At 51.4% G+C, this 14,422-nt stretch overlaps 3 protein-coding genes and 2 long non-coding RNA genes across 5 annotated transcripts; 2 read left to right on the forward strand and 3 right to left on the reverse strand.

The window, feature by feature from the left end:
• Positions 1 to 534: 534 nt before the first annotated feature.
• LOC136191905 (uncharacterized) lies at positions 535 to 1,947 on the reverse strand. The gene is made up of 4 exons (XR_010671021.1): positions 1,772 to 1,947; positions 1,416 to 1,719; positions 670 to 1,364; positions 535 to 620 (listed from the first exon to the last, which is right to left on the reverse strand). It is a non-coding gene; the product is annotated as an uncharacterized lncRNA (long non-coding RNA).
• LOC136191904 (nuclear receptor 2C2-associated protein-like) lies at positions 1,267 to 2,123 on the forward strand. Its single transcript, XM_065980332.1, has 4 exons — positions 1,267 to 1,376; positions 1,427 to 1,517; positions 1,577 to 1,747; positions 1,939 to 2,123. The coding sequence occupies exons 1-4, from the start codon at positions 1,339 to 1,341 to the stop codon at positions 2,059 to 2,061; spliced, it is 423 nt and encodes a 140-aa protein (XP_065836404.1). The 5' UTR covers positions 1,267 to 1,338; the 3' UTR covers positions 2,062 to 2,123.
• On the reverse strand, positions 2,007 to 12,892 carry LOC136191881 (dmX-like protein 1). The gene is made up of 21 exons (XM_065980292.1): positions 12,756 to 12,892; positions 12,560 to 12,697; positions 12,440 to 12,505; positions 12,320 to 12,389; positions 12,171 to 12,267; positions 12,049 to 12,115; positions 11,962 to 12,001; positions 11,788 to 11,908; positions 7,894 to 11,725; positions 7,740 to 7,837; positions 3,982 to 6,783; positions 3,831 to 3,933; positions 3,684 to 3,782; positions 3,439 to 3,629; positions 3,290 to 3,380; positions 3,177 to 3,237; positions 3,001 to 3,125; positions 2,869 to 2,949; positions 2,724 to 2,815; positions 2,615 to 2,667; positions 2,007 to 2,558 (listed from the first exon to the last, which is right to left on the reverse strand). Exons 1-21 carry the CDS (start codon positions 12,840 to 12,842, stop codon positions 2,149 to 2,151), a joined length of 8,724 nt encoding a protein of 2,907 aa, XP_065836364.1. The 5' UTR covers positions 12,843 to 12,892; the 3' UTR covers positions 2,007 to 2,148.
• LOC136191897 (tRNA-uridine aminocarboxypropyltransferase 2-like) lies at positions 12,892 to 13,949 on the forward strand. Its single transcript, XM_065980324.1, has 6 exons — positions 12,892 to 13,005; positions 13,064 to 13,154; positions 13,202 to 13,361; positions 13,427 to 13,557; positions 13,606 to 13,734; positions 13,794 to 13,949. The coding sequence occupies exons 1-6, from the start codon at positions 12,902 to 12,904 to the stop codon at positions 13,902 to 13,904; spliced, it is 726 nt and encodes a 241-aa protein (XP_065836396.1). The 5' UTR covers positions 12,892 to 12,901; the 3' UTR covers positions 13,905 to 13,949.
• Positions 12,907 to 14,418, reverse strand: LOC136191907 (uncharacterized). Its single transcript, XR_010671023.1, has 3 exons — positions 14,362 to 14,418; positions 13,415 to 14,298; positions 12,907 to 13,349 (listed from the first exon to the last, which is right to left on the reverse strand). It is a non-coding gene; the product is annotated as an uncharacterized lncRNA (long non-coding RNA).
• Positions 14,419 to 14,422: the final 4 nt, after the last annotated feature.

A 14,422-nucleotide genomic window follows, 5' to 3' on the forward strand; every position in this document is an offset into this window, starting at 1 on the left:
TGCACTTCCGCCAAGAAACCGAAAATTACACGCGTGCAGGCATGCGAGAAAGTGCGGGGGCCTAATAAAAAAGCTTTTTAGAATGACGTGACTGCAGATGAGTGCACTCAAGTGAAGCTAATAAGGGAATTTTTTCGTTTCCCGTGTATGAACACATCGCAACAATATATATAGAGAGAGTCGCTTCAAAGGAGACAGCACACATCACGTCGTCAGTCTCTTGGCTACGCATAAGCAAGTATGTTTACATCTCTTTCTATCGCACTAGTACTTCTCACTCTGGGCCAAAGTGGTATCTATCTAACTGCATTGCGCTATGCAAAAGTGTATTAGACGTTCGTTTGTATAGGCAATGCAGCTCAATGCCCTCGACCAGCGGGAATGAAGGAAAAAGACGTCAAATTCTATTTCGAAGGAGACATTATATTTCCCAGTTGTCCCGAAGGCTTTCGGTTACATCCACCGGTTATTTACAAATCAATTATGTGCATGGAGGATGGAAGTTGGAATGGCAGTTATCCCAAATGCCAAAGTAATTTACACCGACTCACCCGCCACGCCGGCTTTTATACTTTTGTTGCTAGAATTGCTAGAAAAGTGCAACGCGCCTCAAAACTTTCCTGATCAAACAATGAAGTTTTCTGAAGGAGAAATGATAATGGTTCCAACCTGTAACAGTCGTTCATCACCAAATTCAGCAAATTACAGCTCGTCCATAGTGTGCAGTCCAAAGGGGAAGTGGAACGGAACCTTTCCTTTGTGTGAATCGAAAGGAAAATTGAAGTCTTCTTGTCCGGAACCGCCAGAGATAGAAAGTGCTATTGTCCAGCGTCACCAGCCGGGGAAAAAAGCAACGTATATATGCCTAAAGGGCTACAAGCCAACAAAGAAAAAGATTATGTCTACGCTTCGGTGTAAACAGGGAAAGTGGAAAGGAACTCCAATCAATTGCACTCGGGGTAGAGTATAGATTAGAATGTCTTTGACGCGCTTCTAAATTACTTATCTCAGATAATTCTGTTGAATCTGTTCCAATGGATAACTGAGAAGGCTTGCATGGACAAACCTAGTACTAATAGCACAAAATTTAAAATGTCTATGACAAGATTGTAGTTTGCGCATGTTGAGCAGAGATGTACACAAAAGTGTACGCATGTAGATTATTGGTGTACTAACCTGTAGACCTATGAGACTCTCAACGTCACGTGCATTCGCTATCACCAGTTTCAGGTTCTCCCTTCCTCCAGCGAGTTTGTCAACTGGTTTCAACGGGGGCTCTCTCGTTTTCGCTTTGCAAGTTTGCATTGTGAATGTGAAACATGGAAGCCCGGATAAAGAATGTTGTCCCTCATAGAGCACTGCTGCTGCAAAACGTCGTACGTTTTATATCGACTTGAATAGAGAAGACTACTCACCGTATTCATAGGGTCAGTTCGGTGCTGAACCGAGACGTGAAGCAGTTTGGCCGCCAGCACATGTTTGATGGGGACGAAGAGACCTGCTGGAATTCCAATCAAGTGTGCTTGCTACGCGAAAGCCTTTTACTGTGACGACACGTGCCTTTTTTGCGTTGCAGGGAAGTCCGCAGTGGCTAAGTGTTACGTTTGAGCGGCCAGTGCACGTTGAGCAAATTCACGTTCAGTTCCAAGGCGGTTTTGCCGCCAAAACGTGTACACTTATCGATGGCTCTGACCACAGCGCGCCACCTCTTGCTAAATTCTATCCAGAAGATACAAATTCATTGCAGGCAAAGCGTTGAAGTTTAACGTACTGCGTAGGCGTCGTAGCACGATTATAGAGATCACGTGGCCTTAAGAATTTTCACTGATTTAAATTCGATTATGATAACTGACGCTTTAATGTAAATCCTGCGACGCTAGACGCTGACACTCCGCCTGCCGGGCGTCAATTGCTAACTTACCATATTTTCTTTTTCAGATTTTCGCCGTGCCTTCCCTAAAAAAACCAGTCAAAACAGTCAAACTAATATTTGTAGAGAGTAGTGATTTTTACGGTCGCATCACCGTGTACAAACTAGATATGCTGGGTGTACCACAATAGAAACGACATCATCTAAGTACGCACACTGTACCTAAAGAATAAAGAGCAAAAAAAACACGAAAGCGAAGGAAGCAGTGAAACTATGAATTAAACGCGTATGTGTCGTATTTTGACGGCGCCGTCGGCTCCCGACGAGAGCAAGTGTTTGTCGGCAGTCAAATACAATTGCGTGACGCCGGCTCCCGCCGCCCCCAATCCCCCTCGCCACGACGACAGCAATCGTCCGCTGTGCTCACCGGCAAAATGAAACATCTCTTCGTACGGAGACAGTCGAAAGACTTTGATGTCGCCGTCGGCGGCGCCGGTCACGAAGAACTCCTCGTCTGCGTCGATGGCCAGGCATTCGATGGCGTCCGCGTGGGCCGTGAATCGTTGGACGAGACAACGTTGACGCACGTCGAAAAGACAAATTTCGCCGCGACGACCTCCGGAAATGAGCCACTGACGATTGGACGAATAGGCGACGACACATGCGCCCGCCTCGTGACACGAAAACCCTGCAAAAAATGAAAATAGATCGTTTTCTTTTTCCGCTTCCTTTTGCCTTGTCTACCTTTGACCAAGGCGCTGCTTGTAGGCACGAGAGTATCCCATAGGCAAACGTTCCTTTTAAAAACAATTGCCTATCTCCCTCTTTTCTCTTTCTTTTTCTCCCTACTTACCTTCCATCGGAAGACGTTCCTGCAGATGCTAGAAAGCTCGACGAGCTCACAAACGTAAAGTCGTTGAGGGAACGACTTTGGCAAGGTAGCGTCTTTATGCGAATCAGCAGTGAAGTTCGTTCAGTTGTTCGAATCAAAAAAATACCTGATAAGCATTGACGCTGTTACCCATGTTCATGGCAAATTGGAATAAATGCAGTTTCCCCCCATCCGTAGCGACACCGTACTAGAAAAAAATTAGTAATTCGCTGTTTCTGTTAATTAAGCTGCCGCCTGCCTTGTTTCCAAAGTGATTGAAATGAACTCTCATTATTCGACTACCCAACTTTTTGTGAGTAGCAAGCGGTTGTCCATGTCCACATTCCCACACGTGTGCCGTTCCATCGGACGAGCCACTAATATCTAAAATTCGCTGTTTTTTTACGCAACCTGTGCACAGCATCTTCCGCTCACAGTGAGGAAGTGACGGATGAGCTTCGATTCGTTTCACTCCCTGCACGGGACGACGAATGATCTGTAATGACGGCAATATCAGAGAGTTAGCACGCACAACGCCGTCGACTTACAATAGACGACGCGCCGCCTGACTGAGCAGCTGCTCTTTTCGTTTCCTTGGGCGACGAATGAATCATAACGTACCCATCAAGTTCATCCGCCCTTTCAATAAAACGACTTAAGTAATGATCATGAAGAGGAGTAGAATCTCGTTTCGTACTGGGTGGCAATGAGAGGCGGTCGACTCGGGGACATGCTGTCGAGAGATAGAAGAGCGTAGCTGCTTGCGCTGATGCCGCCCGTCGTCGACATCTCGTCTAGCCAGACGACGTGCTCGGGAGACATGACCATGCCCGCGTCGATTTCCAATATCTCGCGTCCGTTTGACAGAACGAGGTAATTCTGGTTCGTCTGGATAAACGAGTCGCGAGTTGCAGGACAAATCGGAAGCTCGCACTGCAGTACCTTTATAAGCGAAAAGCAATTGACTGCGTCGCTTTCCTGATGAACGAGTCGTCCTTGAGAAGAATCCGCTTCGTTGACGTCGTCAGACGACAGCAGTTTCTAAACGAGACGATCGCTTTTCGAATCGGAGCCCTCGAGAAGACTTACGTCCGAGCGGAAAATGTACTGAATAAATAAATCGTGCAACGTCTCTTGCCGAACCAAGTACTGCCAGAGCGATTTCGCCGGCTGGGCACTTCTTTTCGACGATCTAAAACCAAGACTTTCGAAATGACTTCGACGTCGTCGTGCATCGTACCTAAACGGCGTGTTCTGAGCAGCGAACAGTGCCTTGTGTTTCGAGAGCGACGTTCGGCCCGTTCGATTTTCTTCCAAGTCAATCAAATTTTCCGGCGGTGCACCGAAATTGTCGAGAGCGGTGACGCACTTGACGTCCCAGCCTTCTAGCGTGCGAACGACGGAATGAAGGAGAGGAGAAGAGCCGGTCAAGTCGGCCATCTCCATTCCCGATACGGGTATAAACGTTTTGACGCGTTGTACGATCGTGCGAACGACTGCTAAACGCATGAGCAACCAAGCATAGCAACCGGGATTGCGATGATCGTCGCATTTGCCGCCGATCATTTCCTCGTCGTCGTCGTCGTCGTCGTCGTCGTCGTCGTCGTCGTCGTCGTCGTCGTCATCGTCGTCGTCATTGTCGTCGCACCGAATTCCATGGGCATTGAAAAAAGAGAGATCCAACGTTAGACTGCCTTGATTGTAGTCCTTCTTCGGCAACCGAAGAAAATAGTCCATAAGGGTCATCGAGGCTGGAACGAAGACGTCCATTCCAGAATCGCGACGGAACATTTTTCCGCGCATCGTCGTCGTCGTCGTCGTCCCTGACCGACTTTTTGTTGTTGAACTTTTGCCGTCCTCTCCAGCGGAGGCCGTCGATTTAGCGCCGCCGCCAAACGTCCGACCCCACATAACACCCGAGGGATAATTCATGAGTAAGAGAAGCACGTCTTCCGTTCGGTGCGTCGACACGGCCGTGACGATTAGCGAGAGATAAACGGCGAGCGTCGCTTCGGCGAGCAACACGGCGTACGGATAGGACAACGACGAACGAGAATAAGGCATCGCTGTCGGCCAATCGAGCACGCCGGGCCAAAGCGACGGCAAAGACGTGGGTCGCTCGGGAACGGCGCCCAAATGACCCAAATCGGACTCGGTGAAATGAAAGGTGCGAGCTCGGCCCGTGGTCTCAGACTCGGCGGCGACTTTCGAAATCGGTGGCGGCATTTGCAAGACGTCGTTGTCGACCGATTCCAATTGCTGTCGCAAATGAGATCGAATCGTCGACGAGCGAGATCGCTTCTCTTCGTCCGGTTCATCGCGACTAGAACGCGCCACGAGCACGCTCTGAAGTAGGCAGACGGACAGTTGCTCGGTTAGGCTCTCGATAAAAGGAAGGTAATGACGCACGGAACTCGACGGCGTCGGCATTTCCCGACACAAGACCAAATAGCTGAGAATATCCTTCGTCAGAGAATGAATCAGGGAGAATGGACTGAGCGAGCCCGGTAAGCATCGATACGTCGACAAGCAGAGAGGCGGCATTTTATTCGGATGCGACGGCGTTTGATCAAGTCGATGTTGACTGAGAATGACGCGATCTTGAAGTAGAATCGTTGCTTCCATTCGCAAGGCCACGAGACCGTTTCCCGACGCGCCGTGGAGACTGCAGTAGTGAACGAGCGTGTAGAGAAGATGATTCATGGCCGCAACCGTCCTTTTCTCAGAACGCCTGCCGTCGTTCGCGTCGGTGTCGCTTTCGTCGCCTGCGAAACACAGCTCGTTTAGAACGACGATTTCTCTTTTGAGAGCCGAATTTAGGACGGAACGCAGAGCGTGAGCCGCCTTCACCGTGCGGCAAGACGACGGACTCGAGCTGAATTGATCTGCGGCGACGGCTGCTCGACTGGAGGCGACGAAGGGAAGACTGCGGAATTGATCGACGAACAGCGATATGTAACTCCGAAGTTTCATTTGCTGTGATACAGCTAAATCGGCAGGACTGCTCGTTCGCTTTTGGAGAACTTGTTGTTGTTGTTGTTCAGTTTCGTTGCCCTTGTCGTCGTCTTCTTCCTCTTCTTTGCTCGCCAAAGTCGGCGGCGTCGTTTCAGAGCTGTCGAGGAGCATCGACGAGACGGGTTGACTCCAATCGAATGGATCGTTTTCGGACACCAGAGGTTGACTCCAATCAAATGCGCTGCTACGATCGCCGGCGTCGTCGTTGCGAGAAGGCGAACGCTGTAAGTCGAGCGACTGTTCGTCAATCGTCTCCTCCTTGCCTTTCTCCTCTCCGTCGTCGTCTTCGGCTGCGACCGACGGCAAATTCATGAGAACGTCGAGACTCAACATCGGACAGCCGCCGTTCATGTGAGAATAAGCGGCAGCAAACAAGAGACGGATTTCGGAACGCGTGAGCGGATCGTCTCCCACTCCGCTCAGCCGATATACAGGCGCGATTCGACGGTCGTCGGCTACTGCCTTGGGCGTCGTCGCCGCCGCCGATTCCCCGCCTAAGAGACCACTTGCTGCCGTAGCCGTCGTCTCTGCTGCTCCACGATGACGCTGCAGTAGGGGATGATTTCGAAGGTAGAAATGGAAATTAAAAATTGCCGACGCTCGAAGACCATTGTCGACGCGATCGACGAGCAAAGTATCGAGAGCGGCACGATATTCGCCCAACATCCAAAGAGCTAAACTGCGCAAAAACGCGTCGCAGCTCGACGACGATGGGTCGTTCGCCCGAGAGCTCCCCTCGCTGCCGTCGAGAACATACTTTGTCAAGATTTTCCTCACAGTCGGTCCGCTTTCTCCTTCGCCCGTGTATAGGCGAGTTAGAACGAGAGCGAGTTGAATGTCCTTCAGTTGGCTCACGCACACGTCGATCGCATCCTCGAGATTGCCGCCGAGAATGAAAAAGGCGGCGGCGTGCTCGAAGCGCTGCTTGCCGAGCAGCGCGTACGCGTTCTTCAGCGCGGCACGACGCCAGCGTTCTTCTTGGAAATCGTTTGCAAAGAACACTCTCATTCTTGAATCTCCGACAGTTCTAGGAAAAACAACGATTGTGTGCAATGTCGTTTATAAGTTTATCCTCCTATTATATGTTCCGCAGAGCATTTTCAATCGTTTAGTACGGTAGTTCGAACTGAGGCCCCCTTCCGCGCCTACGAGACCGTTAAACGTTCAAAAAACGCGCCTCCTTCGCGTAGAATACTTTTAAAAAATTAAAAAAAACATTACGACACATGATACAAACCACACGGAAGACGGTGCTATGGAGGTTTATCCCTATCAGAGGTGCCTCACAGGCGCAGCGGAGAGAGTGGACGTAGGAAGGCCGTAGCCCTTGTCAAGTGAGGAAATTGACCAGCCACCGGGCATAATGGTCACACCTTGGGGAGAGTTGCCTGCTCCCTTCTATCCTAGCCACAATCTCTTGCTCCTGCTACTGATAAGTACATGTAAATGCTGGGTATTTATATAGGAACCCCACCGGGCTACCACGACTGCAACTATTCAGCACTAAAACGCGTGCCGTTTGAATCGAGACCTATGCCAATCGGCTTCAAATGCAATTTTGACCGCGATGTTGATATCGGTTTTGTTCCAAATCAATTGAAAAACGAGAAAAGACGACGACTAACGCCTGCTACGTACGTAAGACACGCCCTGTCACGCTACATTGACGCAACCGTGACGCAGTACGCGCCATCGCTACGAAATGCTTTATACGCGAAGTAGAAGCGAGAAATCAGCTGCGAAGTACATTATGAGTCTGTTCTAAAGACATTCAGTCGCTATTTGAACGCGAAAAGCAATCGGATACGCAGCGACGGCAATACGCTTGGTCAGCAAAATCAAGGGTGTCATGCCGGCTCTATAAATGGCAACCGAACGTGCGCTACAGACAACCATACAAACGCTCTACAGATTACTTAACCGAGGATCGAGTGCTTAATTAATTTATTAATTAAACTTTTTGAACGTGCATCGGAAGCTTACTTGAAGAGACCGGCGAGGAGAGACTTTTTCTTCAAGGCCATATAAAAAAGAGCCGCATCAAGTGGTTGTTGAGCTGCCTGGAATCGAGCTTTAGCCACCTTCACATAGAGCATTCGTTGTCCTGCAATATTTCTTTACCACGCGAGTAACTCACTTTCTCCACGATCCTTCGTAGGCGATCGCCGCTTCTCACCCACCAGCCAATACCAATAGCTCTCAATTCCGCCCACTTGGGATCGGATCGCTGTAGCGCCGGCACGACCGACAGCAATTCTTCTTCCGCGTCCGAATGAAAAGCCCAAGCGAAGTCCGACGTCGACAATCCTTCGCTGAAAGCTCGACTTCTCAACGACGGAGGCAGGGAGCGAAGCAGGCAGAGAAAGTGACGAAGCGAGAGAAGATAGCGAAGGCCGCAATCGTCAATCGTGCTCGTATCGCCGCTGCTCGCCGAAATGGCCGCATAACCGGCTCCCGAAGCGGAATCCAGCGCGACAGCGGCGCCGTGCGACCGCGACGCCGGCTGCTTTTCGCCCTGCGACGAAAAGCTTCCCTGGGTCGACGCAACCGTTTCGACGAGAGCGAGAAGACGAATTTGATCGGTGCTCGACAGTCCGGGCAGCTGAAACTGCGACAGTTGCCGTGCCAACCACGCCGAATGCTTCGGAAGAAACTCGCCCGCTCGAATGTTAGGAGCTTCGGAAGCGCCGTCGATTCTCGTTCCGTCGTCGTCGTCGTCGTCGTCTTCGTCGTCAGAGAATGCACTCGTCGTGTACGCTTCGTCGTCCCTCTCCGCCGATTCAAAAAGACTCGTGTAGACGTCGTCGTCGCCGCGAGAGCGGCCTTGTTTCGTTTCCGTAGCAACGGGAGACATCTCGGCGGCGGACGGCGCCAGAACGACACCGTCACTTCCAAGCAGATCCGTCAAAGAGAGAGGCGGCACCGCTTCGAGTCGGCCCTTCATTTCGCCCGCCGGCGGTTCAGTGACGCTCGCAACTCGTCCCAGGTAACTCAATTGGCGCTCGCGTCTCGGCGACGATTCAATTTCGGCCTCACTCCAAGACAGAGTTCGTCTTCCGTCTGCCTCGCTGCGCTGCTCAACTTTGCCCGCAGACTGATGCAGTTTCAATTGAAGAAGCAAATTGGCAAGGATCGCCCGAACTCGCTGCAGCTTTCCCGCATTCAAAAGCTCGAGCAGCTGATTGGGATGATATTGAACGAGCATAGGTGTTCGAGCCGACGCCTCTTCGAATAGACTTCCCTTATAAGCGACGGGATGACGACGCAAAGGCGACGGCGATTCGGAACGTCGACGCCACTGCGAAAAGAGTTGCATTTCGCCTCGTCGAGAGACGATCAACGTGCCGGCGTCTGTCCACGCAAGACAGACGCTTGAAGAGTCGTCGCCGTCACCGCCGCCGCCGCCGCCCAAGTCAACGTGTCGAACGCAAGTCCACTTTTCGCTGTGATGTCGCGCCACGTCGTTCGCGGGCGAGAAGAGCTCAACGCGACGCTGCGTCGCGACGGCCAACATGTAACTACCGTCCTCGACGGAAACCCAGTCTAAAGCGACGTGCGCCGACGGCGACGACGAGACGGTCAGCGTTTCAACGTGAACCCACTTCTTTCCTCCGTCGCTGAATCCTTGCCATATGGAAACGGCGACGTCGTCCTCTTTCGCCGTTTTGCCAGCGCAAGCCAATAGATTACAACACGGACTGCTTATAACCGTCGCTGCGGATTTCAACAACGAGCGATCGCCGCTTTCCCAGCGAACCCATTCGTACGATCGATCGTCGTCGCCACTGCCACCAGCGCCGCCGCTAATTTTAGTTTTTCGTTCTTGACACGACCACGAAACGAACGTGCCGTCGGAAAAGGCGGTCGTGAAAAGATAGGGTGGCGGCGAAACTGACGTCGTTCCGTCGTAGAAAAACGACTGTTTCGTGTCGACGGCGGCCGTCACTGCCGTCACGACGACGCCGTCGGGCAAAAAGGTCATGTCTTGAGCACCGAGATAGGACGACTCGATTTGGGGCAAAGGAACGGTGCGACGCCGCTGACCGTCGTTGGAAAACCGCGATACGGACGGCGGAGAGACGCGAACGAACCAAAGGTGAATGCAAGTCGTTTCTTTGACCGAACGAGTGACGGCGACGATGAAAAACGTCTCGCCGACGTCGCTTTCGTTGAAACGTCGACGAAGTTGAGGCAGATGGAAACTGGCGCCGGAGAAAGCGTGCAAAAAGAGCAGAGACGAAAATCGCAGCGGAGCTGAACCCGTCTGATCCAGCATGCCCAGTTTAATAACGCAACCGGGATGCAGACCGGACTGGGTCGAAACGACGGTGCCGTCCAAAACAAAGGCGACAGCACCGTCGCTTTCGTCCGAAACGATGCTGTCGAGAGACGATAGACTCGTCGGACTACGGGGAACTAGCACGGCTCTCGTCGTTGTAGTCGTCGTCGTCGTCGCCGCCGCCGTCGTCGTCGCCGCCGCCGTCGTCGTCGTCAATGAAGATGACGGTTGCTGACTTTCTTCCGATTTGTGAGCTTTCAAAAGAAGACCGGCAGCGTCGACGACAGCCAAGTGGAAGAACAACGTCGAATTGGCGTCTTCGTTTGCAACAAATAGCGTACCGTTCAACTCGTTCTGAGCGTCGGGTAAGGAGTTGAAGAGAGAAGCGGGCACCCAAGCGAGCGAAGAAAATGCCTTGGAAAGCGACGAATTGACAATCGCCAATTGATGAAGTCCTTCGTGACGAGCCAAAGGACTGACGTCGCTCGTCTGCCAAAGAATCAATTCGCTATTGGTCCCGTCCGGCGGATCGACGGACACGCGCTCGTCGACGTGAGCGACGGAGACGGCGAGCGGCAACGTCGAATGCATGACAATGCGACCGATGTCGAATCGATGTCCGGACGAGCGGCGTTGATGAACGACGCACGTGACGCGCAACGGATCGTCGCCCAATTCCATGTTCCACAGGTTGACGGCACCGTCAAAGTGGCACGTGAAAAGCGATAGAGTCGGATAGACGGACGCCGACGAACCGCGAAAGCTGAACTGACGCAACGACGGAAAGGCGCTCGATCTCGCGAGCGACGAATTCGAACGATGATGCCCCAATTCCGCTTGACTGCCCGTCCGCTTGAGCGGACTTCCCATCGACGACTGCATCACGTCGACGGCCTCGAGTTGCGGAACGACGACGACGTTTTCCGTCAACGAGTAAGCGTCCTCGAGCGGAAAACTCGACGGCAAACGCGACGAAAAGCTGACGTGAACGAGACGAAGAGACGGCATGATGTCGTCGAGGTGATCGACTTGCCAGAGAAGAAGCGACCCGTCCGTCGGATAGATGGCGAAGACCATGTCGGCCGTCTTGCGCCAGTCATTCAATACGTTACCGATTGCGTGTTGAAGAGGCGGAACGTCGTCGACGGTGACCGTGCGAGAAAGCGCCGCCGGCTGCCGAGACGATTTCTTTTCTCCCGTGCGTGGCGTCGTCGTGGGTGCGACGATTTTCTGATGGGATATTTCTATTCCGTTGTCTTCGTTCGTCTCTTCTTCGTTCTCTTCGTCCTCCTCTTCGACTATCCCTTCGTCTCCGTCTTCCATCTGCGATACTTCGTAATCGACGAGTTCGAAGGTGGAGTGCTGCGAGAGACGTCGCGACGCGTTCGCGCTGGCGTAATACTGACTGAGCGACGATTCGATGACGGCATTGTAAACCCACGTCTTGTTGTTGAGCCAGTGAACGGCGAAGGGGCTGACGCGATCGCGATTGACGTCCGGCAAGAGGGGAATGTCGTGGCACGGATTGATCGAGGCGGTGATGTGGAATTTCAGATCGGCTTTGATGTTGAATCCGCTGTCGACGTCGATCGATTGGTGCATGTGAAGTGGATCGAGATTGGGCGTTTGGGACCAAAAGCGAGCGATCATGTCCGTGCAAGAGGTGAGAAGAACGTTGGGAAGAACGCCCCTTATTCGTTCGTCATTAATAATGGAATTTTTTAATTAATAAAATCTGTTATCGTTTCTTACCCGGGAAGCAAGTGACTCTTCTGTCGCCACGATACGCTTGTGACGGGTTCGGGATGAGCCAAATAGATAAAATCGTATGAAACCGTTTTGCTGTCTGAGACGGATTTCCTGCTGCTTGATCCTATAGCAACGTAGTAATTAAGCCAGTCTACAAAACATTTGCTGGCAATGTACCTTGAGGACTTTGAAACCAGACTTTCAATAGTCGATCATTCTAAAAAAATGCGTGAATCAGAAAATATCAAGACTTCTTCTTTATACCTTCCCAAGCGAAGCAAAGAGAAGATCGTCCGGTGAAAACTGAAGTTGATAGACGGGAGAAGAGATCCTTCAAAGAGAGACTGATCTATTTAACCATAGGCGTCAGAGAGAAAGATCCTAACGTCGTCTTCCAGACTCGACTCCAAGAAGCGGCTGTCACCATCTCGTCAGCTTCGTAAAGCGCAATAGTCTTCTCGCCTCCGACCAAAAGTTTTTCACCTAAAATAAGAAATTCGTCGTCGAGGAGATTTCGAACGCAGAGTCGGCGTACCTCCAAATGTAAATGCGACACTAGAGACCGTCTCCTGCGCGTCCAAAACAGTCGTCAGTTTCCATTGTAACTAAGTACAGAAAAAAATCTCGTTTGAAGTCGAAATCGTTTCTTGCTCACTTTCTTCTCTCCTTTCTCCTCAAACGGTTTGAATATGTAGACTTTTTTCGACCAGGATGCGGCGATCTGAGTAAAAGCGAACTATTCTTCGTGCAGTAATATACGCGCGTTTCCGCTTACGAGTCGCGATGGACCCTGGCTGGCGTGAACGCAATCGACGATAGCCGTCGATGACGAGGCCACGTCGCTCGTGTCGATCGACTGCACTTTTTCCAAGTGACGATCGAGAATCACGACGCGGCAGCCAGATGCGCAGACCTTTTTTTCGCGAAAATTTATGGCGACGAGGTGAAGATGGCGTCAAAAGAGGCCTCACCAACGTTGCGTCGCTTCCTTCGCCGGCTGGAGCAAACGAGCAAGGACCGCGATTGACGGCACCGGTCAATACTTGATGGCAACGCATTTTTCTACCCAATCTACTACTTCGGATTCCTTATCCGGGCGCTACAACACCGCCCGGACATGGCACTGCGAGAGGACGATTCGTTGAGCTCAGGTCCCTTTAGTGGCTTGATCGATTTGCCATTTGATCCGTCGAAAAAAAGAGCAAAGTGTGATCGCTGCCAGTAAGGCGACCAGAGAGCTCTACGCCCGAAAACTAGCACGTTCTCTCTTGTTACCAAGGAGACCAGCGTCTGTCTGCCTCTGTAACTGTCTGCCTCGCACTCCTGTGCTCATTGCAACGGAAGTGCACATCTTGCAGCATCCAAACGAGGTAAGATTGTTCGGTCGAGTCAGAAGTTGGACCAAAAAGTCGTCTAGGAACGTCGAAGTCTCACGACAGTGCCCATTTTGACGGCCGCCCTGGCACGAGACAAAATCCACATTTACCGCTCCAAAGTCTTCTCACGAGGCCGCTTTCCCACGTTGGACGACGCACTCGACGCGCACGAAACTGTTCTTCTCTATCCTGGACGAGAAGGCAGATTAATTAATTAATTAATTAATTAATTGATTTTTTGATTTGCTGAATACATCATCTTGTAGCTGTTGACGTCAGCGACGTTTCTCCTTCTGGAAGATTGCCACGTGTGAAGAACCTTCTCCTTTTAGACGGCACTTGGCGCCAGGCTCGCGAGATCTATAAGAAGAATCCAAGACTACACGTACTCAAACAGGTCAGATAGTAATTTTTTTCTTTTTGTTTCTTTCCGATATGGTTTTAGGTCGAACTCAGAATGTCAGTCATCAGTGCGTACGTCATTCGAACTCAGCCGACCGACCAGTGTCTTTCTACTGCCGAATCTGCCGCCTTGGCGTTGTCCGTTATCGAGGGAAGAGCAGATTTGTACGACGTAAGCACTGAGGCATCGCTCATATCTCCCATGATGAAAGGGTTGCGTTCTTTCTGAAGGTCATCATTCGACCTCTGACGGCTTTGTGTCACATTCAGATTGGGCACGGAGCGGGCGCTCACGAAAGCAGAGAAAGAAAGCGACAGAAACCGCATAACGTTGTCTCTTAGTAGAGTTGCTTTCTAGTAAAGAATACAGTCGCTCCAGGAATCTGAGTCCCAAAAAGGCCTTGTGCATACGCAGCGCACCGAACAGTCTTGTTTGCTTGGTGGTGGACGCGAACCACTGATCAGCGTATCTTCATTGCATGCCTCTATGCTCACCCGGCCACAGATAGAACTAAAGCACTTGACAGTGGGCGTTTGCGCTCCTGTTCCGGACCCACAGCTCGGAGACATCACCGTTTTGTTGCACCTCTTCACAAACGATCTCTCTCTGCTCCACGCCACACGTCTACATACCACCGAACAGGGCCCCCAAGCGTCGCTCGGATTGACTCCTGTACGTCCCCTCCTATTGAGCCAACCCACGTGTAAGTGGGACTTTCACCAGAGCACGATTCTACTAGTAGAGTGACGAAAGAAACGCCGTTTGTTTGGCGTCGTACATCGCGGACGGCGACGATACCTTTGGCACGGGCGACAAACACAATTGCGAGCAAGGCAAAGAGCAGTCCACGCATTTTCTG

This window comes from Oscarella lobularis, chromosome 10 (assembly GCF_947507565.1).
Source record: "Oscarella lobularis chromosome 10, ooOscLobu1.1, whole genome shotgun sequence".
NCBI lineage: Eukaryota > Metazoa > Porifera > Homoscleromorpha > Homosclerophorida > Oscarellidae > Oscarella > Oscarella lobularis.

Excerpts from the sequence above, each read along its gene's own strand:
- LOC136191904 (XM_065980332.1), top strand. The coding sequence starts at position 1,339 with ATGTTGTCCCTCATAGAGCACTGCTGCTGCAAAACGTC. Across the intron at positions 1,377-1,426 it reads CACTGCTGCTGCAAAACGTC|GGTCAGTTCGGTGCTGAACC; the intron begins GTACGTTTTATA and ends CCGTATTCATAG. Across the intron at positions 1,518-1,576 it reads CCTGCTGGAATTCCAATCAA|GGAAGTCCGCAGTGGCTAAG; the intron begins GTGTGCTTGCTA and ends TTTGCGTTGCAG.
- LOC136191897 (XM_065980324.1), top strand. The coding sequence starts at position 12,902 with ATGGCACTGCGAGAGGACGATTCGTTGAGCTCAGGTCCCTTTAGTGGC. Across the intron at positions 13,558-13,605 it reads GACTACACGTACTCAAACAG|GTCGAACTCAGAATGTCAGT; the intron begins GTCAGATAGTAA and ends ATATGGTTTTAG. Across the intron at positions 13,735-13,793 it reads GAAGAGCAGATTTGTACGAC|GTCATCATTCGACCTCTGAC; the intron begins GTAAGCACTGAG and ends TTCTTTCTGAAG.
- LOC136191881 (XM_065980292.1), bottom strand. The coding sequence starts at position 12,842 with ATGCGTTGCCATCAAGTATTGACCGGTGCCGTCAATCGCGGTCCTTGC. Across the intron at positions 12,002-12,048 it reads TCTTTGCTTCGCTTGGGAAG|AATGATCGACTATTGAAAGT; the intron begins GTATAAAGAAGA and ends GCATTTTTTTAG. Across the intron at positions 6,784-7,739 it reads CTCCTCGCCGGTCTCTTCAA|AACTGTCGGAGATTCAAGAA; the intron begins GTAAGCTTCCGA and ends TGTTTTTCCTAG.